Source organism: Triticum aestivum, chromosome 7A (assembly GCF_018294505.1).
Source record: "Triticum aestivum cultivar Chinese Spring chromosome 7A, IWGSC CS RefSeq v2.1, whole genome shotgun sequence".
NCBI classification, from domain to species: Eukaryota; Viridiplantae; Streptophyta; class Magnoliopsida; order Poales; family Poaceae; genus Triticum; species Triticum aestivum.
The window spans coordinates 729,113,412-729,139,087 of NC_057812.1; the positions used below are offsets into that span (position 1 = coordinate 729,113,412).

The 25,676-nt window shown below is 44.0% G+C and overlaps 2 protein-coding genes across 2 annotated transcripts; both read left to right on the top strand.

Annotated features, from left to right (window-relative positions):
* The first annotated feature begins 572 nt into the window (after positions 1-572).
* LOC123147164 (zinc finger protein ZAT9-like) lies at positions 573-1,353 on the top strand. The gene has a single exon (XM_044566398.1). The coding sequence runs from the start codon at positions 597-599 to the stop codon at positions 1,140-1,142; it is 546 nt and encodes a 181-aa protein (XP_044422333.1). The 5' UTR covers positions 573-596; the 3' UTR covers positions 1,143-1,353.
* A 19,505-nt stretch (positions 1,354-20,858) lies between these two features.
* LOC123147165 (zinc finger protein ZAT9-like) lies at positions 20,859-21,728 on the top strand. The gene has a single exon (XM_044566399.1). The coding sequence runs from the start codon at positions 20,953-20,955 to the stop codon at positions 21,481-21,483; it is 531 nt and encodes a 176-aa protein (XP_044422334.1). The 5' UTR covers positions 20,859-20,952; the 3' UTR covers positions 21,484-21,728.
* The last annotated feature ends 3,948 nt before the right edge of the window (positions 21,729-25,676 follow it).

Here is a 25,676-nt window from a genome sequence, read left to right on the forward strand (position 1 = left end):
TCTAGAAGTGAAATTACGATATACCAACATCGGATATGGCTGCAGTATATGGAAGCTTCCTAGTGTTTTTTCCTTGCGAAAAGGGAAGCTTCCTAGTTGAGACCAAACCATATAAAGTAGGTTGCAATGCTTACATAGGCTCAGCCTTGACGATCCTGGAACAACCAACGTCAGATTTGACAAAACCTTTTGTTGTCTCCTTTTCTTTTCCTCGATCCTTTTTGTTTTTGTTCCTTTTCCTATCTGGACTAATAGTTAGGGCGCTGTGATTGCAAATATTGTTATAGGGCATAAATAGGATGGCACCTGCACTGCACATACCGGCATCTTTCCACCAAGTAAAACCAAGTAAAAGGGAAATGTTTCTTAGAAAAGCTTACAGTCTCCCCACCGATGACACTAATATAGATTAATAAAGACCACATAGTACTAGATAAACAGATACTCTAAGTACTAGTACATTGATAGATGGTGCTGCGGCGGTGCGGCCCACCTACTCAGCAGTCCCAAGCCGCTACACATACATAAATACACAGTGCATCTAGAGTGTCCATAGTCCATACACAAATACAGAAACGGCAGCCACAACCCACAACATGCACAACGGATCGAGCTCGCAAGTGTTCATCATGCCCGCTGCCGGCCATGTCCACTACCTTGTCGCGGGAGGCTCCGGAGGAGGCGACGAGCCCAGGTACCCCTGGACCTTCAAGTCCCTGCACGAGGTGGACGCCGTCGTCCCTGCTATCGCCCGTGGCAGCAAGAGGCCGGCCGCCGTCCCCGGTGGAGCACAGGTAGAGCCCTACGGGTGCCCCATCTGCTTCCGCGTGTTTGCCACTGCCAAGGCCGTCCATGGCCACATGCGCAGCCACACGGACCGCACCTGGCGCGGCATGGAGCCGCCCCGGCCGCCGCCCCTGGGCGAGATCCGTTACCCGTACGTGTGCGACCGCTGCAAGATGCCGTTCCAGACGCGGCAGGCGCTCGGCGGCCACCGCGCCAGCCACAATGGTAAGAAAGGCTGCTCCTGGCTCGAAAGAGAGGAGCTCGCCGCCGCCGAAGAAGCTCGGAAGCCCGTCGTGTTCAGCGTTGATCTGAACCTTCCGGCTCCCGAGGCAGATCAGGAACAGGGGGAGGAGTAGTAGGAGTCATCAACAGATCGATCGAGCAGCTTGCTAGTGTTCTCAGTTGACAGTTGCTGGAGCTGTGCTTGCGTGTGCTATATTTGGTGTTTAGCTTCTCCGATATTATATTCTGCCTTCCTTCTCTTTGACTTTGTGTTTCGAGACTTGGGTTGCAAATAGCTCTCGATCGATCGATCCCCGCTTAATAGATAAATAAATGAAGAGTGCAATTAAGCTGCTATATATATGTGTGTGTCAGATTGTGTTTGATACTTTGATGCAGCTAGAACTAATTTTTCAGGTTATTTCATGTGATTCTTTGTTTCTTTAGCTGATTTGGTGCTGTTTTACTTGAAATTAGCCGGTCTACCATTAGATCTATAGGTTAACGACCTTGTGTCCAGCTCCAGCAATTCTGTATGGTGAATTAAATTATTTATTAATGAGTTGCATTAATCCATAGCTAGCTTGATTTTGCACGCATATATCTTATTTCTCAACAGTTCCAAAGAGAATCACATGAGTTTTTTTCCAGGTGTTGTGCCTATTTTATTTTATATAGAGATAGGAAAAGGAGGAAAAGGGTCACAATGTATATGCATGAGATTAATGGATGATAAACGGGTCGATCCAGTCCTAGTATGATATACTCTCATTAATTGCACTGTGATTTCCAAATCTTTTCTTCCTTAGCAGAAAGAAAAAGTGGCTTTGCAAAAAAGAACAGAATTAGTTTGAGTATTTATGTCTTTTAGTGAAACATGAAGTGTGCCGTGTGCATTACATACCATTTCCCAAGTTAACGATGCTGCATCACATGTATATATCGGAGATATGTATATTGGCATCATTGGAGTAATTAATGCATTCTATCTGGACTCTTTATGCTATAATAGTGTCCTTGTTTCTATATAGGAAATGAGAAGGACAATGGGGCCAAAAAATATTTTTGAAACAAAAAAAAATCCATATTTTCATGAAACAAAACCATGTTTGTCAAACACATTGTTACTCAAAACCAATGTTTCAGTTTCACCTGCATGGATATACATTTATAATGTAGCGCACAACATAGCATCAGACACAAACATAACTGTCCGAATCCGAGTCGGATTCGGATGTCTATTTCGGACATCAGAGATTTCCGCATATTAGAAGACAATTGGACTTGGATATGTGTGTTGAATCCATCGCAGTCCGAGAGATTGGGTATGACTGAGTTTGACATGACAATTGTAAGTCGGACATGGATACAACTGTAAACATCAGACTTAATGATATTGCTTCACAATGTATATATATGTGGGGGATATATTAGCATCACTAGAGTAATTAATGCACTCTATTTTGACTTTATATATGTTATAGGAGTCTCATTGTTTCTATATAGGAAATCAGAAGAACAAAGGGGCCAAGAAATAGCTCACAATGTATATTGGAGAGATATTGGCATCATTGGAGTAAGTTTTGACTCTCTATATATGCTATAAGAGTGTCCTTGTTTTGATATAGGAAATCAGAAGAACAATGGGGCCAAGAAATATTTCTGAAACAAAAATATCCAAATATTCATGAAACAGAACAATGTATGTCGAATACAGCGTTATTCAAAACCAACATCGTTCCATTTTCAGCTGGATGGATAGACATTTATAATGCTAGCGCACTACACAACATCAGACACAAACACATATGTCCGAATCCGACTCGGATTCGGATGTCTAATTCGGCCATCAGAGATTACCACACAGTGGAAGATAACTGGACGCGGATATGTGTGTCGAATCCAGCATAATCCTAGAGGATTTGGTACGACTGAAAGGTAGATATGACAAGGATCAGTCGGACATGGATACAAGTGTAGAACATCGGGCTTATATTCATTTTATCATCCGACATAATATTTTGAGGGAAGAACCTACCCATTAAAATATATATTTGTTACATATAAATTTACCTCTTTTAGATATTTGAAATAAATACCCATGAAAAGTTTATAATTATGTCACACTTGCTACTTAAAATAAACACAAAATTAATAATTGCTTGCTGTTAGAGAATAATGCTACACTAATGCTAGTTAGAGAATATCCACGTGACCCTCACCTACAATTTCCACACACTGATCATGTCTCCAGCTACAGAGTCCTAGTACCACCGAGGTGTGTCAGGCGTCATTGCCTTGCATGGATATAGAGATATATACCACAGCCCATGATGATGAGCGGATCAACGTGACAGGCCTTCACAGGTCACTTGGATATGTAATTAGGTCGACGAACTGACAAATAAAGAGTGCTCTCTTGAGCAACAAATGCAAAATGGAGGCCTTAATTTTGAAATTTTCAAACCATGCTTTTACGTTTCAACAAATACACATATACCCAGAGACATAGTGTACATGTGTCCAAATTTTCATGATGAAATACACTAAAATGACGGCTAATAAAAGAACAAATTTGTGCTTTTCAGAACATGTTCTGTTCCAAGATTCCACATTTTACGTGCCCATGTTGATTTCCCAATATTATATAAGATCATGTTGAATATAACCTATATGTGCACAATGTCATCTTCCTAGCTTCGTTGAGAATACGTCCCCCCTTTTTAAAATAAATTACACAAAAATTCTGCAAAAAGGTTGGGTGCATCAATTGATGCAACAGCTAGAGATGTAGCTGTTTTTTTAAAAAAGAAAAAGGTATTTTTATCAAATGGGGCAGCTTATGTATTAGGATTAAAATTTTAGTGCATGTACCGGACCCGGAGTGTTATGATTTTTTTTTGTTTCCAAAATAGTCTGTCTAGAACGGACACATCAATCCAAAAAGAACACCTACACTAGTATGTGGGTCGATACAGTATATCTTCACTTTTTTAAGAATGTGTTTCTTCACCGTGATCTCATTCAAAAGATACCGCCCTGGGGAGGATGTGGCAAGACTGAGCACCATATGAATAATAGCCGATTTGACAATCGGACTAATATCTCGCTATGCTCAACACCCTCACATTTATTGAAGCCAAGGACACCCCCTGCCCCTCCTTACCTTGCACCTCGCCAACATACCGTTGGTGTTGAATTTTGGACAAAAGATACATTTTCCAAAGATGGCATTCACACATGTTGGACGAGGAACCAAAGACCAAGTGTCATTCTACAAAAAAGCATTAAATACATCACATACTGCATGTCAACAATTCAGACCATGGAGTGATATTTTATATGAAGAATTTATAGAACAAATGGGTGAGAAAATACACTATGAAAATTTCCTTGTAGTCATGAAATAACCAGATATTTCCCATGTGTGTGCATACCGTGTGCATTGTGGGGTTGGTTCTACTAGGATGGAACTAAGTGGGAAACATGGCTGAGGTGGTGCGTAGAGAGAGGATGCGCATAGATCGACAGAAAGATGCGGTCAACGGCACAAAAGACAAAGCGAGATGATGTGGAGCGGTAGCCAAGTGTGATGTTGTCGAGCGGGAAACCCGTGATGTTGGGCTAGGTCCAGGCGACGTGTTCGAAGGGGGGTGGTACGAGTGTATTAGAGTGGGAGGCGGTTTTGCAGTGGTTGTGGGTCTTAGGCACTAGGGTACAAGGTCGTGGTCAAAGCTGGAAGTAGACGGCGAAAGGGCTCAAGAAGCGTGGGATTCATTGCGGGAGGCATGTGTGTATGTTTGCGTGTGATATAAACACAAGGTAAATAATCTTAATAAAAATTACCATAGGAGGTAACTTAACTTTTTGAGTTTGAAGATCAAGACACTGATACCCAGGAAAAATTAAGAATTATGTCACACTTGATAAATTAAGAATTATGTCATCACAGTTAGAGAATACTGCTACATTCTAGTTAGCGGATATCCATATAACTCTCACATGCCATTTCCTACACACTCATCATGTCTCTAGCGATGACAAATTTTAGCATGCTCCCTCTTACCTCCCCTTTTCACATGAGAGATAAAAGTGCTTAATAGATCTGGGCCATTGATTTGATTAAGCAGTAGTCTGATTAACTCTCACCTTCTTACCTCCCACGTGAAAAGAGGGGTAAGAGGGAGCACGTTAAAATTACTCGCTAGCTATAGAGTTCTAGTACCACCGAGGTGTGTCAAGCGTCAGTGCCTTGCATGGATATAGAGACATTGAAAGTGAGGGTTTACTCCCAAAGGGGGTGAATGGGAGGGAACTAAATCATCACAGAAACGAAAAGCATGCATACAAGATACATACAGGTGAAGAACATGCAATCATATAGGAATACAACCATGAGGAATATGAACTGAAGAAATAAAATACAACATGATGAAAGCCTTCAGTTCAAGTTCTTCAACTTGTAGATCACAAATTCTTCAGCAGCGGAATAATGTAAGGGAAGGGTGAGGAATTTGAAAGCAGGTTTGCTCGGTGAAAACACTGCGATTTGGTAGACCAATTCCAGTTATTGTATCAACTGTACGTCTGGTTGAGGCGGCCGAGACAAACTGAGAGGACACACAGTCCTCACCATATTCCTCTTGAGCTAAGGTCACTTAGACCTCGCCCAATCACTTGTGGTAAGTCTTCAAGGTAGACTTCCAAAACATTCACAGACTTGTTCACCGGCACACCAGAATGACTCTTGGGTGCTCAGAACGAGACGCCTAACCGTTTGGAAGAATGGCAGTCTTCAAATATAACAGGCGTCGGATCACACAGATCAATCTCTTCACTGATGCTCAATCACTTTGGCTCTGGGTTTTTCCCACTTAGGATTCTCTCAAAGTCGTCAGAGGATGGGTTGCTCTCCAATGACATGTCTCAAGTTCTCTCTGATCAGCCAACCAACAAGTGGTAGTGGGGGTGGCTATTTATAGCCAGGGGCAACCCGACATGAATTGTCATAAATGCCCTTCTCCGATATGACCATTCTCAGGATAAGGATCCAGTCGACAACTGGCCTGTGGCGCAGCAACGGTCAGAATTTGAACTCTGAAATTCGTCGGGGCACTCAATTTCCTCACTTTTAGGCAGATCACACTGGCAAACTCCTAACTCCTCAGCCTGACCAAATTCATCAGCGACCATATGAACTTTGTCACTCTCCCTAGCAGACGCGTCAGCTATTCCGGAAATTTCCAAATGCTTCACTTGAAGCGACTTGTGTATGTATAGGTTTGAGCATGACTTTGCTAATGTGAACCATGATTCACCTAGACCCCCATTAACAGTACAATTTTCCCTATGACTCAAATAAGAAGAAAGAAACTACAAAGACAAAAGTCTTCACATCAATTTATTCAAAGGTCGTACCAATTTCATCACCAAATTCTTCACTTGAAGATATTCATTTTTAGGGGTCATCTTCCATTTGTTAAACCAAATATTCAGGGACTATATCTCCTGTGTACACTCACAAACATGTTAGTCCCTCAACCTATTTGTCTTCAATACTCCAAAACCACTAAAGGGGCACTTGATGCACTTACAATGTCCCCCTTGTTGGTGATTGATGACAAATTGTTTAGGTTTTCAATGGGAGTAAATAATTGAAGGGTAAATACAGAGTATGAGGAAATGTTCGTATAATTTCAAAAAAGCGTTCAAGTACTTTTTAAAATGTTCATGTAAAAATGTGTCATAGTTTTAAAAATATTCTTTCAGTTTTGAAAAGAGTGTTAACGCATTTTAAAAGCGTTCATGTAAAGGATGCACTCGTGTATATTGAAACCAGTTCTATAATTTTAGAAAGTGTTCACAACCTGTAAAGGTGTATTCATCGAACTTCAGAAAGTGATCACACATTTTAGTAAAAGGTTCATGTAATATTAAAAAAAGGTTTCACCTATTTAATATTTGCTCATGTAATTTTCGAAAGTGTAATTAAAACAAAACAAAACAGGCAAATGTGGGATGCAACAAGAAAAACGAATGCATGCCATTTTGTCCAAGAACATAGCCTGGAATGAGTAGGGGGGATACATACCGCTACACTTTAGAGGGTGACAAGTAGAAACTGCTTGTTATTTTAACATTTAGGGTTGAGGGGTATAATTACAAAGTTTTCAATCTTGGTGGGGGGGGGGGGGGGGAGGGGGATGAGCCCTAGATGGGCATACATTCAACATGAACCGGTCGTTGATAGACCATGACTCTTTTCTTGGGAGAGTACAACGATTGGTACCATGTTCTCTCGATGGAAACCTACACCGGCGAAATCTAGTTTTTTTACAGCTAAGCGACTGCCATCCTGTTTGACCTCTCAATATAAACTATGATGGTTCTTAGCCAGGGCCGTCCATGAGGGGGGCCAAGGTGGCCGACCGCACAGGGCCCTCGAGATCATTGGGCCCCCGATTGATGAAAAAACATGAAGGTAAACCGCTTGCGAGTGGCCCGCTACAGCCTGAGCCCTAGGTTTGTGACCGCTCTGCCAGTCCTCAGCCGCCGCCTCTCGCGATCTCGCACACTCCCGTGCAACGAATCCACGATTGCTGGTCTTGTGCAGAGCACCGCCGGCGGCCGATCTCCTCAGTCTAGCTCCCCTACTTGCTGATCCGTGCTAGCACCAGTGTACCATGCCTGGAAGTGATTCATGTCCTCCGTCCGGCTGCTGGACACTAGCCTTGCCTCCACTACCCCGAAGACTAGCTGTCCCTCCAAAGCCAAGAAACACCGGTGCTGCTTGTTGCCTGGGCCAGTGGGTAATTTACTAATTTCTTCGAAGGAGAGAGGCAAGCAACAATAGAAGATGCATTCAAAGTTTGAACTCACATGCTGTGTGTGTTAATTTCTAAATTTATGCATTTGAACAATTGACCGATTTGGAACTGAAAAATAAATGTGCGTATGCAGGATTAAACCCGAATTGATGCATTTTATTTCATGTTACAGAATAATATGATGATGACATCATTTTCGTTGGCGCCCATCAACAACAGAAGTGTCTACACATATGAGAGGAATGGATGAAGCAAACTATTGATTTGGTATCTTTTGTATCCCTTATTATTATTTGTATGTTTTTATCATGTTTAAGCTATTTGGTTCGATCATTAAGCGTTGAGTTTCAATTCTTCATATACTGTGTGTCGAAAAAATTTATGTATGCTTTGGCATGAGGTTTTCCTTGGATAACTGTGAAGTATTATTTGGCCACTGCAATCAGAGGTATTCTCTGAAAACTTCTTTAGTTATACGATCACTAGTAGAAAAAGGGTCAAACGTGAAGCACATTAGTGCCGGTTTGTATTTGAGCCGGCACTAATGTATACATTAGTGCTGGTTCCAACGGCTAGCCGGGCCGCTTTCATTAGTACCGGTTCGTGGCGAACCTTTAGCACCGGTTCGTGCCACGAACCGGTACTAATGAGGGTGGTGGCAGGATGTTGTCAGACTGGGGCCCCTCCAGCCCCTTTAGTACCGGTTCTTGGCACGAACCGGTACTAAAGGTCATCCTACATAAACCCTTCGTCCACCCGAGCTCGCTCTGTTCTTCCCCTGTCCCCTCTCCTCTCTGTTCTTCCCCTCTTCCTCTCGAGCTCATCACACATTTTGTCCAAAATTTGTCAAGATTTGAAGGCCCCCATCCATTCAAATGATCACAAAGGTTAGCAACTTTGTCCTTTCATCTCTCATTGCTAGATTAGCTCTTGCAATGCTTTATACAGTGATTAATTTGTGAGTTTAGTAATTTGGGAGGATATATATATATATGTGCTAGTATTTGATTTATATGCAATTTGAGGTCAAAAATAACACTTAGTTTGCATATGTAGGTGTGGTTTACTTAGTGCCTTCTACATCTCCGTCGTAGCCACCGTCGATCGCCCGCACCGTCCCGTCGCCGGCACCACCTTGTGGTGAGTCTCTTGTTCATGAAATTTTATATAAAAATTGATGTCTGTGTGATTTGGATATATAGTTACTCGTATAATTATCTTACCCATACGTTGTTTGTTATACATATAGTGCCATGGTTTTGATATCCGTCCCCGTCGGCCCTAGTCCTTGTTATGATTCGGATGTGGTATGTATATTCTCTTTTAAAACTAGTTGCATTTCGTGTTTATGACAAATTATGCCCATCAAGTTGACATAGAAATTTTTTCTAGGAGGTATGTGAACCGGAAATTCCAACCGACCCTATTGCCGAGAGGTTAAATTTAGTTGAAGGAGAAAACGAGTACTTGAAAGAAAAATTGAAAAGAATTGAGGGGGAGAAGATGCAATTGGAGTTGCATGTTGCCGATGTCGTCGATGATCACAAGATCAAGTTGGAGAAAATGCGCTTGAAGATTAGAAAGATTAGAAAATATGCCATCGATAGTGAGGCTTGGTATCATTATGCTGTTGGATCCATTGTTACCTTAGTTGTGATCTTGATCGTATTTGTTGTTGCATTTAAATGCTTTAGCTAGAGAGTTATTTGTTTGTTGCATTTAAGTGTTGTATGAACTTTATGTATGAACTTGTATTAATTTGGTCTATTCGGTGTTGTGTAATGAAGATGAGCCGGCAATGGATGTACGATGACCGATGCTCTCCCTAGTTCGTTGAGGGCATGCATACTTTTCTGCTTGCGGCTGAGGCAAACAAGCGGGCGGATGGTTTTATGCCTTGTCCATGTGCTCGCTGTAAGAACGGTCACAATTACTCTACGTCAAGAACCATTCACGTCCACCTGTTTAAGTCCGGTTTCATGCCCCATTATAATGTTTGGACCAAGCACGGAGAAAGATGTGTTATGATGGAAGACAATGAAGAAGAAGAGGACGACGACAGCTATCCTGGCCATGGGTTCCCTGAATAAGATGATACAACAATGGGGGAAGAAGCTGAGCCGGTAATGCGGGAAGAAGCTGAGCCGGTAATGCGGGAAGAAGATGAGCCGGTAATGCGGGAAGAAGCTGAAGAAGAGGCATCAGATGAGCCCGTTGATGATCTAGATCGGGCCATTGCCGATGCAAAGAGAAACTGCGCAAGTGATTTGGAGAAGAAGAAGTTGCAGCGCATTTTAGAGGATCACAAAAAATTGTTGCACCCGAATTGCGTAGGTGACAAGAAAAAGCTGGGCACCACACTGGAATTGCTGCAATGGAAGGCAGAGAATGGTGTATCTGACAAGGGATTTGGAAAGTTGCTGGTAATGATAAAGGATATGCTTCCAAAGGACAATGAATTGCGCGAGAGTACATATGAAGCAAAGAAGGCTGTCTGCCCTCTAGGGTTAGAGGTGCAGAAGATACATGCATGCCCTAATGATTGCATCCTCTACCGCGGTGAGTACGAGGATTTGAACGCTTTCCTGGTATGTGGTGCATTGTGCTATAAGATCAGCCGCGATGACCCTGGTGATGTCAAGGGCCGGCGCCCCAGGAAGAAGATTCCTGCCAAGGTGATGCGGTATGCTCCTATAATACCACGGTTGAAACATTTGTTCCAAAACAAAGAGCATGCCAAGGCGATGCGATGGCACAGAGAAGACCGTAAGAAAGACGGAAAGTTAAGAGTACCCGCAGACGGGTCGCAGTGGAGAAAAATCGAAAGAAAGTACGGGAAGGAGTTTGCAGATGACGCAAGGAGCATATGGTTTGGTCTAAGCGCAGATGGCATTAATCCTTTTGGGGAGTAGAGCAGCAACCATAGCACCTGGCCTGTGACTCTATGTTTGTATAACCTTCCTCCTTGGTTGTGCATGAAGCGAAAATTCATTATGATGCCAGCGCTCATCCAAGGCCCTAAGCAACCCGGCAACGACATTGATGTGTACCTAAGGCCATTAGTTGAAGAACTCTTACAACTGTGGAATGGAACAGGTGTACGTGCGTGGGATGAGCACATGGGGGAAGAATTTGACCTAAAGGCGTTGCTGTTCGTGACCATCAATGATTGGCCTGCTCTCAGTAACCTTTCAGGACAGACAAACAAGGGATACCGCGCATGCACGCACTGTTTGGACGATACCGACAGTATATATTTGGCTAATAAGAATGTGTACCTGGGACATCGTCAATTTCTTCCGAGCAGGCATCCCGTAAAAAAGAAAGGCAAGCATTTCAAAGCTGAGGCGGATCACCGGACGAAGCCTTGCCACCGTACTGGTGCTGATGTACATGATATGGTCAAGGATTTGAAGGTGGTCTTTGGAAAGGGTCCTGGTGGACAACCTGTTCCGAATGACGCTGATGGACGCGCACCCATGTGGAAGAAGAAATCTATATTTTGGGACCTGCCCTATTGGAAAGACGTCGAGGTCCGCTCCGCAATCGACGTGATGCACGTGACGAAGAATCTTTGTGTGACCCTGCTTGGCTTCTTGGGCGTGTATGGGAAGACAAAAGATACACCTGAGGCACGGGAGGACCAGCAACGTATGCATGGAAAAGACGGCATACATCAGGGTCATGCAAGCTACGCTCTTACCAAAGAAGAGAAGGAAATCTTCTTTGAATGCCTGCTCAGTATTAAGGTACCGTCTGGCTTCTTGTCGAATATAAAGGGAATAATAAACATGGCAGAGAAAAAGTTCCAGAACCTAAAGTCTCATGACTGCCACGTGATTATGACGCAACTGCTTCCGGTTGCATTGAGGGGGCTTCTACCGGAAAACGTTCGATTAGCCATTGTGAAGCTATGTGCATTTCTCAATGCAATCTCTCAGAAGGTAATCGATCCAGAAATCATACCAAGGTTATAGAATGATTTGGTGCAATGTCTTGCCAGTTTCGAGTTGGTGTTCCCACCGTCCTTCTTCAATATCATGACGCACGTCCTAGTTCACCTATGCGAAGAGATTAACGTTTTGGTCCTGTATTTCTACACAATATGTTCCCCTTTGAGAGGTTCATGGGAGTCTTAAAGGAATATGTTCATAACCGTGCTAGGCCAGAAGGAAGCATCTCCAATGGCCGTCAAAATGAGGAGGTCATTGAGTTTTGTATTGACTTTATTCCTGACCTTAAGCCGATTGGTGTTCCTGAATCGTGGCATAAGGGCAGACTGGATGGAAAAGGCACGCTAGGAGGGGAACAAATAATATGTATGGACGGACATTCTCTCATGAAGCACACTACACAGTTCTACAGCATTCCGCCTTGGTGGCTCTGTATATGGATGAACACAAGAATTTTCTATGCTCCAAACACCCGGAGCGGTCTGATGACTGGATTACTCGTGAACAAACCAGGAGTTTCGCCAGCTGGTTGCAAGCACGTACCATGCATGACACCTCTATTGAAGATGACCTGTACTTGCTGTCCCAGTTACCATCTTCGAATATAATGACTTTCAAAGGGTACGAGATAAATGGTAATACATTTTACACGATCGCCCAAGATAAGAAGAGCACCAACCAAAATAGTGGTGTCCGCTTTGATGCAAAAACCAAGACGGGAAAGGAAACATATTATGGTTATATACAGGACATATGGGAACTTGACTATCGACGTGGTTTGAAGGTCCCTTTGTTTCGGTGCAAATGGGTCAATATGACACGAGGCGGGGTAACGGAAGTCCCACAGTACGGAATGACAACAGTGGATCTCAACAATCTTGCGTATGCAGACGAACCATTCGTCCTAGCCAATGATGTGGCACAGGTTTTCTATATGAAGGACATGTCTACCAAGCCAAGAAAAAGAAAATATAAGGAAGTGAATGCATCGTACGATGAGCCAAAGCGGCACATAGTTCTTTCTGGGAAGAGAAACATCGTGGGAGTGGATGACAAGACAGACAAGTCAGAAGATTATGAAAAGTTTGATGAAATTGCTCCATTCACAGTGAATATTGACCCGAGCATCCCGTTAAATGATGAAGATTTTCCATGGCTACGACGCAAAGGGACACACGCGAAGAAAAAGTTTCACACCCAAAGATCTGGGATGTGATCGGCCTAACTATCATCACTTTCTTCTGTGTTTCACACCCAGGAGGGAATCTCTGTAATAGTTAGTGTAGCTAGTTATGTGTTTTGGCATTTGAAACGCGAAGAAATTTTATGTGCAAGAAAATTCTTTCATGCATTTACTGATTTTTTCAGCTAAATGACCCTGAAATTGAAAAGCATTTCAAATGAACTCAGAAAAGAATGAAAGTTGGCATGGTATCATAATTTCACCCACATAGCATGTGCAAAAAAGTAGAGAGGGTTACCGCAAAAACTGGATGCACTTCGTGTACAAAATGGACAATCTGTTTCGAAGTATCAGGGTTTCGGACGAAAACTCATCCGTTACAAAGGCATTTCATTTTTTAAATAACCTAAGCATTACCAAATTGAATATAATGATAAAACACACTAATATTAAACATAAGAAAAAAGAATCAATGAAAAATATATTTTCAAAGTTAAGTTATTCACAAAAATAAATAAAGCAAAAAAAAAAGAAAAAAAGCCCACCTACTGGGCCACAGCGGCCTGCATATGACTAGAAAACCAAATTCAAGTTGGGCCAGGATGCAGGCCCGCTAGCCCAGTAGGCCCAATAGGGCATCGCAGAAGAGGTAGGCCCAGAAGGCCTGCTTAAGAGAGGAGCTTGAGACAGCAGCGACGGCGGGGCTTATAAGTAGGTGTGAGTGCCCCTCGGCTAGCGAGGTGGGACTAAACTTTTGTGCCCCTCGCCTGGCAGCGTACCCCCCTTTAGTACTGGTTCGTGGCACCAACCGGTACTAAAGGGGGGGCCTTTAGTACCGGTTGGAGCCAGGAACCGGTACTAAAGGGGGATGCTTCCCGCCGCTTGGCCTGGCCAAAAAAGGCCTTTAGTACCGGTTGGTGGCTCCAACCGGTACTAAAGGTGCCTTCTATATATACATCACTTCGAAAAATTTCATTCTCCCTCTGTTTCTTCCTCTGTTTCCCGATCGATCGACGCCGTCGCCGCCCCCGTCCTACGCCGCCCTCGTCGCGCGCCGTTGCCGTCGCCGCCCCCATCCTCGTCGCCGCCCTCATCGCCGTCGCGCTGTCCCCGCGTCGCCGCCCCGTCACGCCCCGGCCCATCGCCTCGCCGTCGCCGCCCCGTCACGCCCCGGCCCATCGCCTCGCCGTCGCCGTCGCCCCGCTGTGAGCTCTCCCCCTCTAACCCCTCTCCCTTGCCCCCGGTGGCCACCATGGGCGCCGCCCCTCCCCGAGCCCATACACACACACACAAGCATGATGAAAACACACACACGCACATTTCCTTAAGTTAATTAATATATACGTATTTTGTATGTTTAATTAGTTTAGATTTTTCATATTATTTTTTTTTCACTAGTATATATGTATGAATGCATGTTAGATGGATATAATTAGTGTTTAATTAGTATGGAATTTTTTTATATAATGTTGTTTTTCTGTTTTTAATGGATGTATAGAAGTTGTTTTTTCTGTTTTTAGTGTTAGATGCTTAATTAGTATGAAATAGCATATATAATTTTGACATATGCAATGATAGCATAATTAGTGTTACATTTGCATATAGTATTTGTTGTCGACGATGCCCGGCCCGCATCCGCGCCGTCGAGCCGTTCACGACGACGTCCTGCTTCAGAGGACCCATGTCCGGGACTGGGCTCCGCCGGGCTGGCACTGGGAGGTTCTACCTTCAGGGGCGCGACGCTTGGTGAGGAACCCGGCCCCGGGTCCCGTCGTCGACCCTCATCTCCTTTGGTGGCATTCGCGTGGGCCACTTTCGGTGCGGAGGGAGCCGGCCCCGCCGGAGGTGGTACGTCGCCGTGTCAGGGAGGAGGACGAGCACGTCCATCACTACATGGCTACTATGGACGTCAGGTTCTCCAATACCTGGCAGGTTCTTTGGGGAGATCACCCGAGCTATGATCCAGTGATGGTTCCTTCACTTTAGTTCTCCACCGCCTAGATTACTCTCTAGTATTTGATCTTTATTAGCTAGCTAGCTAGTGATGTATTCGATATATAATATTCGAGATGATTTATTCGAGATTATATATATTATTTGAGACGATGTATTCGAGATTATATCTATTATTCGAGACGACGTATTCGAGATTAAATCTATTATTCGAGACGATGTATTCGAGATTATATCTATTATTCAAGACGATGTATTTGAGATTATATCTATTATTCAAGATTATACTAAATTGTTTTATATTTCTTTTGGCATAGTTAAATAAAAGCTATGGCGGACAATACCGACAGAGAGAGAGAACAGACCATGTTCGATATCATACGCGGGCCAGATGATGATCAGAATGAAGAAGATTTTGACGGCTCCGAATTTCTAAACAACACCGGAGAGGGTGATATGATATTCGATCGCGACGACTGAGAAGATGAAGTCATGAACTACGACGAAGAACATGTTGATCCTGAAACAACAAACACCGGCGAGGTATATATATTTATATAAGCAGGAATCTGGTGATCATCGCATGTTTTAAATGAGTTGAAGATATATTAACGAATCGATCTTTCTTCTTTCAGCCATCCGGATCGAGCAAATCTTCAGGCAAAAGGACGAACGAGACCCGAACAAAAAGTTGAAGGAGGGTGTAAAGTACAATATCGAGGCATTCAAACCTAATGGCGAACCATTAGCGCCTAAGCAGATTGCGGGCAAGTTCGTTCGTCAGTGCGGAGTTCTTGTGAAGGACCAACTCCCGATCTCCCTTCAAGAAAGGAGAAAGCCAGCAAAGCCACGTCCAAATGTTACTTTTGTCGATGAGAATAAAAAAAACTGCTTTGTGATACTCTCATGGAACATTTCACCCTACCAGATAATTTCACAGAAGCAGATGTGCGAAAAGTCAAGGACGCTGCTTTTAGGAAAATGGCGGTTGCATTCAAGAACCACAAGAGAACGACGTGGGAGAAGTACGTCAAGGAAGGAAGGAAGACTCCAGTATTCGAGGGGATACTAGAGAATCAAAGTGCTCATTGGGACGATTTCGTGAAATTCAAGGATTCAGAATTAGCTAAGGAACGGTCGAGAATAAACAAGAAGAATGCCGAAAAAAAGGATAAGTTCCATAAGCTGGGGCCAGGTGGCTACGCGGTGGCAATGCCTAAGTGGGATAAGTCTGAGAAAGAGATGGAGGATGCAAGTGTCACTCCGATTACTAAGAGCTGGCCCCCCAGGTGCAGTTCTTGGTTCTATGCGCATGGAGGGGAGTTGGACCCGAAGACAGGCAATGTTTCGACGAAGTCATGTCTGAACGGAGCCGGCGATGCGCTACTTGTTGCAATAGAAGAGGCTCGATCGGGGGTGTTCCAGCCCAACAGAGAGAACGACGAGCTTACGTGTGCCCTGGGAAATCCTGAACACCCGGAAAGAACACGAGGCAAGGGCGCTATTCCGTGGTATGAGGGGTTTTCGGACTGGAACGCCGACTACAGAACCCGTGCGAGAAAGAAGATTGCGGAGGAGAAGAAGAGGAAGATGGAGGAGGAGCAGAGGAAGCGGGACTATGAACGCCTTCAAGGCCTAGAAGCAAGTCAAGCGGAATTGGCAGTTAAATTCCAGCGGCACCAGGAGCAGATCGACTCACTTAGCCAGCAAAGGGGGTCTCAGCATCTGCAGCAGCTAGCGGATGATCCAACATTGGATAGCACCGCCCCATCCATGCCGAGAAGCAGCGTGGGTTCCGCCCCGGGCGACGCAGTGCTGGATATACACCCCGTGGATGACATCACGGAGAACACTAACTGCGAGCTACACTTCAAAATGAAGAACATATCCATGAAGGTGGCGGACGCCGTTGCTTTTTCAAATTCCCCCGAGGCAACCTTCCATTGCAACCCGATTCCAGCGGGCTATGCTCGTGTCTTGGTTGATGAGGTTGTGGACCCATATTCGGAGCTACAGCTTGACATTCCTGGAGGTGACGACGAGCACACATTGGGAGAGGCCATACATCATGTCATCCTATGGAGAAAGGATTGCATCATCTTTCGAAGGCCACAGACACCGCGTCACCCGACTCCTCGTCGAAGTCCGCCACCGAGTCAGCGGACTCCCACTCCTCCAAGTCCACCAACGCGTGAGGCCACTCCTCCTCCTCCAAGTCCGGCAAAGTGTCAGGCCACTCCTCCAAGTCCACCAACGCGTGAGGCCACTCCTCCTCCTCCAAGTCCGGCAAAGTGTCAGGCCACTCCTCCTCCAAGTCCGACACAGCGTCAGACGTCCACTCCTCCTCCAAGTCCGGCACAACCTCAGGCCACTGCAAGTCCGGCACAGCTTCAGGCCACTCCTCCTCGTCCAACTCAGTCCCGTCAGCCGTCTCCGCCGCCTCAGCAATCGCAGAAGAGACACCCTGCAGCTATGGTGCGTAGCGGTACAAGGTCATAGTAGAGGAAGTACAGGCGGAGGCAAGCAATATAAATATGGTCCAAACCTCACTACTCCTCTTCCTGTGAGGGCTTACGATAGGACCGAGGAGCAAACCATGCCATGGTGCAGGCAGAACTCGACGCCCATTTTGGACCGAAACCGCCACCGCCGCCAAGGGAGAAAGTGCCTGTGGAAGTAGTTGACCACTTCATTCGTATGGCTCAACCACCAGCTCCTAAGCCTGTTGACACAGACTATGAGCGCCACATCAGGAAGTTACATCGACGACGTCTACAGAAGGAGGCGAGCTCGAGCTCGAGCAAACAACAAGCAGCTGTCAAAAAATGCGGGAAAAACGTTGCCCAGCTGGGAAAACAGAGGGTGCAATGGATCCCCCCGCTTGTTATGCCGCCAACAACACGTGACAGTACACGCGCCCAATATTATTGTGGCCAAACAGTTTATGTTGCCGAGGTGGGCGATGTGGTAATAACCCAGGAGCATATAATGCAGGATGAAGAACTCAAGATCACTGTTGGACAACTCCTCGAGATCGAGGACATGCCTGGGATTACAGAGGAGGAAGTAAAACGGAAATATGTCCGGGGCCAACCTTTGGTCGAGCCAGAAGATGGCAACAAGCTCCCAACGAGAATGTATGAATTGCATCTATGGTACATGGACATTACCAAGAGATCCAATCGAGAGTCCCTCATGGTGGATGTCAAGAAGGATGATTACTACCATGAGAAAGTTGTGGCCGTTGAGTATTCTGAACTGTTTCAGTTATACAATCAAGACGCACTCGACAAATCTATCGTCAGTTGCTATTGTATGTAAGTGATTTGTTTCTGTAATTTAAGTCTCAAGCTAGCTGTAGTGATCCTTTTGATCAATCATTACCTGTAATTATCCTCACTATATTCTTTTCTGTCGTATTATGCATGATGAAGATGTATGAAATGAGAAAAGGTGAACGCTATGGCATTGGGTTCATTGACCCAAACACCGTTAATGAATACACATGGAAAATGAACAAGTATTATGAAGAGCAGGTAGAGGACAACATGCTAGAGTTCTTGAAGCGCCTCAAATACAATGAAGATATACTACTTCCTTACAACTTCCAGTGAGTCACACTTTCTTGTACTACAAATTCTCTGTTTTTGCCTACTAGCTAGCTACATGTTTTTGCTTACATATGCCCGCTTAATTAAGACATGCAAACGTGTGTGCATGCAGATTTCACTAGATCTTGTGTATCATTAAAGTTGACACCGGAACAGTTGAAATACTGGACTCGCTACTCAAAGCAAATAGTGACTATAACATCTTGTTTGGGATAGTCAGCAGGTAATTTCAATCATTATTAACTATATATCTCGGCCTATTTAGTTCGTCATTTCATGATATGAACTATTTAATAACCCTTTTATTCATTTTCTTTGTCGGCGGGCAGGGCTTGGGCAAGGTTCATCAGCGTCACGGAAGGCGAATGGAAACCACAGCTGAAATGGTTTCGATCCAAGGTAAGTAATTAAGTAGTACTAGCTAGCTAGCTAACTGTCATCTCTTTAATTATCATGCTTGATTAATTATTATCTGATCAAATTAAATTCCATTCTCGTAATAAAGGCCCTGAAGCAGGCGCAGGGGACTGATCTGTGTGCATTCTGCGTTTGCGAGAACATTCGCATGATGGCGTCCGAAAGGAGCAGATCTCAAAGACAGAAATGGGTACGCTTGTCAGAACACTATTCACAATTTTTACACCATTATCGATATCTAGTCACACAACTAATACACATCCATATTGATCTCCTTCTTAACAGTTCAAAGAGGTGCGGGACAATCTCCTAGAAACGGAGCGCGTAGAAGCACTTCAAGAGGAAATAGCGGCATTTTTGCTCGACCAGGTCATAAATCCGAAGGGAGAATACTATTACCCGCTACCGCCCTCATGAACCACTTCCAATTGTCATCGTGCTCCGAAGGCACCAATTAGGCTAATGCCACTGGCTCCGAAGGCAACATGCATATGTAGGAGAAATTGTATATAGCTATACATGTGTGTATGTGTAAATTAATATGGTGGTTTGTGAGACATTGATGATATATATATGATTGGTTCTACTAGAAATTCTATATATATATATATATATATATATATATATATATATATATATATATATATATATATATATATATGCATAACGTGTACAATGTGTAGTACCGTAAAATACCAGCAAACGAAAAAGAATTAAAATGGAAAACACAAAATTAAATGAAAAAGAAATCATAAAACCAAAAACCCCACAACCATTTAGTACCGGTTGGTGTTACCAACCGGTACTAAAGGGCTCCCGGCCCCCGGAGCTGGCTCGTGCCACGTGGATCCCCTTTAGCACCGGTTCGTGCTGAACCGGTACTAAAGGGGGGGGGGGCTTTAGTGCCGAAACTTTAGTGCCGGTTTCTAAACCGGCACTAAAGGGCCTTACGAACCGGTGCTATTGCCCGGTTCTACACTAGTGGATTTTTCAAATTTTAGGACTCTATTTCGTGATTCGTCCCGGGGCCCCAAATTTCTGGAGACGGCCCTGGTCTTAGCCAACGACGTAGCCTGGAACAAGCAGGGGGAGATACATACCGCTAAACTTTAGAGGGGGCCAAGTGGAAAATGTTTGTTGTTTTAACATTTAAGGTTTAAGGACATATGCACAGAGTTTTCAATCTTATCGGGGGGGGGGGGGGGGGGGGCACTGGATAGTCATCCTCTCAAAAATGTGTTGGGGGGGGGGGGCTGGATGGGCATCCTCTCAAAAAGAACCGGTCCTCGATTGAACACGACTCTTTCCTTGGGAGAGAACAGCGATGGTATAAGATTCTCTTGATGGAAACCTACACCCGCAGAATCGGTTTGCTTTGCAGCAGAGCAACTGACATCCTGTTGACCTCTCAATGCAAATCGAAAATCGATCATGTTTTGTTTCCTCTAACTCTCAGCTAAACGGGCTGCGCGCCATGGAGAGGGAGGCCCATTTAACCTATAGGGTCCACTTTTTTCCCCGAAAAACTTCCGTCCAGAACTTTCGGCCTGCGAATCTGCACACGGTGACCAGATGGCCATGCGAGAGTGGACCGCATATTAGAACCCTTCGCGATAGCAAGATTACAAAGTCCGGCCGCCGAAAGCGTGCTGGTCGTGAGAGGGTTAGGAGAGTACCCAGTTTTAATAAACAGCCCACGCTTTTTGCAAAAACAAGGGGTGGCTTCTCTTCTCAACCAGAAACTGAAATTGTAAAATCTTTTGTCTCTATGTGAAACTACGCAAATGTTTCTTAGCAAAGCTCACACTCTCCACACCGGCGACACTAATATGAATGAACTAGACAAACCGATACTACTCACCACGCGTACGGCCCACCTACTCACGGCTAGTACTCTCCACGCCTAGTGCAGCAGTCCCACGCTAGAGTGTGTTGTCGTCTTCGTCTACATACACAAATATAGAAACGGCAGCCACAACACACAACCCAGAACCCACAACATGATGACCGGATCGAGCTCCCGAGTGTTCATCATGCCCGGCGCCGGCCATGTCCACTACCTCGTCGCGGGAGGCTTCGGAGGAGGCGACGACCCCAGGTACCCCTGGACCTTCAAGTCCCTGCACGAGGTGGACGCCGTCGTCCCTGCCATCGCCCGTGGGGCACCGGTAGGGCCTGACGGGTGCCCCATCTGCTTCCGCACATTCGCCAGTGCCAAGGCCGTCCATGGCCACATGCGCAGCCACACGGACCGCAGCTGGCGCGGCATGGAGCCGCCCCGGGAGACACCCCTGGGCGAGCTCGGGCCGTACGGGCAGCGTTACCCGTACGTGTGCGACCGCTGCAAGATGCCTTTCCAGACGCGCCAGGCGCTCGGCGGCCACCGCGCCAGCCACAATGGTAAGAAAGGCTGCTCCTGGCTCGAAAGAGAGGAGCTCGCCGCCGCCGAAGAAGCTCGTAAGCCCGTCCTGTTCGGCGTTGATCTGAACCTTCCGGCTCCCGAGGCAGATCAGGAACAGGGGGATGAGTAGTAGGGGTGATGAACAGATCGATCGAGCAGCTTGCTAGTGTTCTCAGTTGACAGTTGTTCGAGCTGTGCTTGCGTGTGCTATATTTGGTGTTTAGCTTCTAGTATATATTTTATTCTGCCTTCTCTCTTTGACTTTGCGTTTCCAGACTTGTGTGCAAATAATAGCTCTCGATCGATCGATCCCCGCTCAATAGATAAATAAATGAAGACTGCAATCTGCAATTAAGCTGGTTTGCTATATATGTGTGTCAGTTTGTGTTTGATACTTTGATGCATCTAAAACTAATTCTTCAGGCTATTTCATGCGATTCTTAGTTTCTTGAGCTGATTTATTTGGTGCTGTTTTATTTGACATTAGCCGATCTAAAATTAGATCTATAGGTTAACTATTACCATGTGTCCAGCTCTAGCAAATTTATATCGTGACTTACAATTATTTAATGAGTTGCATTAATACACAGCTAGCTCAATATTGCAAGCATCTACTCTCTGATTTCTCAACAGTTTGAAAGAGAATAACATGAGATTGTTTCTCCAGGTGTTGTGCCCATTTCATATAGATAGGGAAGGAGGAAAAGTGTCATAATGTATATGCATCAGATTAATGGATGATAAAAAGGTCGATCTAGTTCTAGTACTATACACGCATTAATTGTACTGTGATTTCCAAATCTTATCTTCACTGGCCGAAACCAAAAGTGGCTTTGCAAATAAGAATAGAAATAGTTTGTGTATTTATGTCTTCTAGTGAAACGTGAAGTGTGTCGCATGCTTACATAGCATTTCCCAAGTTAGTGATGGTATTCACAATGTATATATTGGAGATATCTTGGCATCATTGGAGTAATTAAAGCGCTCTGTTTCGACTCTATATACGCTATGAGAGTTTCCTTGTTTTGATATTGGAAATCAGAAGAACAATGGGGCCAAGAAACGTTTCCGAAACAAAAATATCCAAATATTCATGAAACAGAACAATGTATGTCGAATACAGCGTTATTCAAAACCAACATCGTTCCATTTTCAGCTGCATGGATATACATTTGTAATGCTAGTGCACTGCACAAAATTGGACACAAAAACAACTGTCCGAATCCGACTCGGATTCGGATGTCTAATTCGACCATCAGAGATTCCCACACAGTGAAAGACAGCTGGACACGGATAAGTGTTTTGAATCCAGCGCAATCCTAGAGGATTTGGTACGACTGAAAGGTAGATATGACAAGGATCTGTTAGACATGGATACAAGTGTAGAACATCGGACTTATATTCATTTGATCATCCGACTTAATATTTTGAAGGAAGAACCTACCCATTAAAATATATATTTGTTACATATAAATTTACCTCTTATAGATATTGTGAAATAAATACCCAAGAAAAGTTTAGAATTATCTCACACTTGCTACTTAAAATAAACACAAAATTAATAATTGCTTGCTGTTAGAGAATACTGCTACACTAATGCTAGTTAGAGAATATCCACGTGACCCTCTCCTACCATTTCCACACACTGATCATGTCTCCAGCTACAGAGTCCTAGTACCACCGAGGTGTGTCAGGCGTCATTGCCCTGCATGGATATAGAGATATAAACCACAGCCCGTGATGATGAGCGGATCAACGTGACAGGCCTTCACAGGTCACTTGGATATGTAATTAGGTCGATCAACTGACAAATAAAGAGTGCTCTCTTGAACAAAAAATGCCAAATGGAGGCCTTAATTTTGAAATTTTCAAACCATGCTTTAACGTTTCAACAAATACACATATACCCAGAGACATAGTGCACATGTGTCCAAATTTTCATGATAAAATAACGGCTAAATAAAAGAACAAATTTGTAGTCATGAAATACACTAAAATGACGGCTAAATAAAATGATGGTATTTCATCATGAAATTTTACACACATATACATTACATCCTTGTGTACTTGACCATATGCACATACATGTCCAATGCAGTGTTACCTTGACTGCAGTGTCACGTTCATGCAAGATTCCACATTTTACATCCCCATGTTAATTGGGTTCCCAATATTATATAAGATCATGTTGAATATAACCTGTATGTGCACAATGTCATCTTCCTAGGTTCATTGAGAACACGTTCACCCTTTTTAAAATAAATTACACAAAACTTCTGCAAAAAGGTTGCGTGCATCAATTGATGCAACAGCTAGAGGTGTAGCTGTGTTTTTAAAAAGGAAAAGGGTATTTTTACCAAATGGGGCAGCTTATGTATTAGGATTCAAATTTTAGTGCATGTACTGGACCCGGAGTGTTATGATATTTTTTTTACCAAAAAAGACTTTCTATAACGGACACCTCAATCCAAAAAGAATACCTACACTAGTATGTGGGTTGATACAGTATATCTTCACTTTTTTAAGAATGTGTTTCTTCACCGTGACCTCATTCAAAAGATACTGCCATGGGGAGGATGTGGCAAGACTGAGCACCATATGAATAATAGCCGATTTGACAATCGGACTAATATCTCGCTATGCTCAACACCCTCACATTTATTGAAGCCAAGGACACCCCCTGTCCCTCCTTACATTGCACCTCGCCAACATACCATTGGTGTTGAATTTGGGTCAAACGACACATTTTCCAAAGATGGCATTCACACATGTTAGACGAGGAACCAAAGACCAAGTGTCATTCTACAACAAAGCATTAAATACATCACATACTACATGACAACAGTTCAGACCATGGAGTGGTATTTTATATGAAGAATTAATAGAAGAAATGGGTGAGAAAATACACTATGAAAGTTTTCCTTGGAGTCATGAAATAACAGGATATTTCCCATATGTGTGCATCTCGTGTGCATTGTGGGGTGGTTCTACTGGGATGGAACTAGGTGGAAAACATGGCTGAGGTGGTGCATAGAGAGAGGGTGCGCATAGATCGACAGAAAGATACAAAAGACAAAGCGAGCTAGTGTGGAGAGGCAGCCGAGTGTGACATTGTCGAGTGGGAAACCCGTGATGTTGGGCTTGGTCCAGGCGACATGTTGGGGGGGGGGGGGGGGTGGTACGGGTGTATTAGAGTGGGAGGCGGTTTCGGAGTGGTTGTAGGTCTTAGGCACAAGGGTACAAGGTAGGTCGTGGTCAAAGCTGGAATTAGACCAGGCGAAAGGGCTCAAGAAGCGTGGGATTCGTTGCGGGAGGCATGTGTGTATGTTTGCGTGTGATATATACACAAGGTAAATAATCTTATTAAAAATTATGATAGGAGGTAATTTAAATTTTTGAGTTTGAAGATCAAGACACTAATACACAGGAAAAATTAAGAATTATGTCACACTTGATAAATTAAGAATTATGTCATCACAATTAGAGAATGTTGCTACATTAATTCTAGTTAGCGGATATCCATATAACCCTCACATGCCATTTCCTACACACTCATCATGTCTCTAGCTATGACAAATTTTATCATGCTCCCTCTTACCTCCTGTTTTCACATGAGAGGTAAAAGTACTTAATAGATATGAGCCATTGATTTGATTAAGCAGTGGTCTGATTAACTCTCTCCTTCTTACCTCCCATGTGAAAAGAGGGGTTAAGAGGGAGCATGTTAAAATTACTCGCTAGCTATATAGTTCGAGTACCACTGAGGTGTGTCAAGCGTCAGTGCCTTGCATGGATATAGAGACATTGAAAGCACATGTTTACTCCTGGGGGGGGGGGGGTGAATGGGAGATGTTTAGAAATTCGTCAAACTCTGAGGAATTTGACGAAGATCAGAGTGAAGAAATAGAAATGCGAGGGAACTAAATCATCACAGGAATGAAAAGCATGCATACAAGATACACACAGGTGAAGAACATGAAATCATATAGGTATACAACCATGAGGAAGATGAACTAAAGAAATAAAATACAACATGATGAAAGTCTTCAGTTCAAGTTCTTCAAATTGTAGATCACAAATTCTTCAGCAGCGGAATAATGTAAGGGAAGGGTGAGGAATTTGAAATCAGCTGGTTGGCTCGGTGAAGACACTGCGATTTGGTAGACCAATTCCAGTTGTTGTATCAACTGTACGTCTGGTTGGGACGGCTGACTCAAAGGACATATAGTCCTCACCGTATTCCTCTTGAGCTAAGGTCACTTAGACCTCGCCAATCACTCATGGTAAGTCTTCAAGGTAGACTTCCCAAACCTTCACGGACTT

Excerpts from the sequence above, each read along its gene's own strand:
- LOC123147165 (XM_044566399.1), top strand. The coding sequence starts at position 20,953 with ATGATGACCGGATCGAGCTCCCGAGTGTTCATCATGCCCGGCGCCGGC.
- LOC123147164 (XM_044566398.1), top strand. The coding sequence starts at position 597 with ATGCACAACGGATCGAGCTCGCAAGTGTTCATCATGCCCGCTGCCGGC.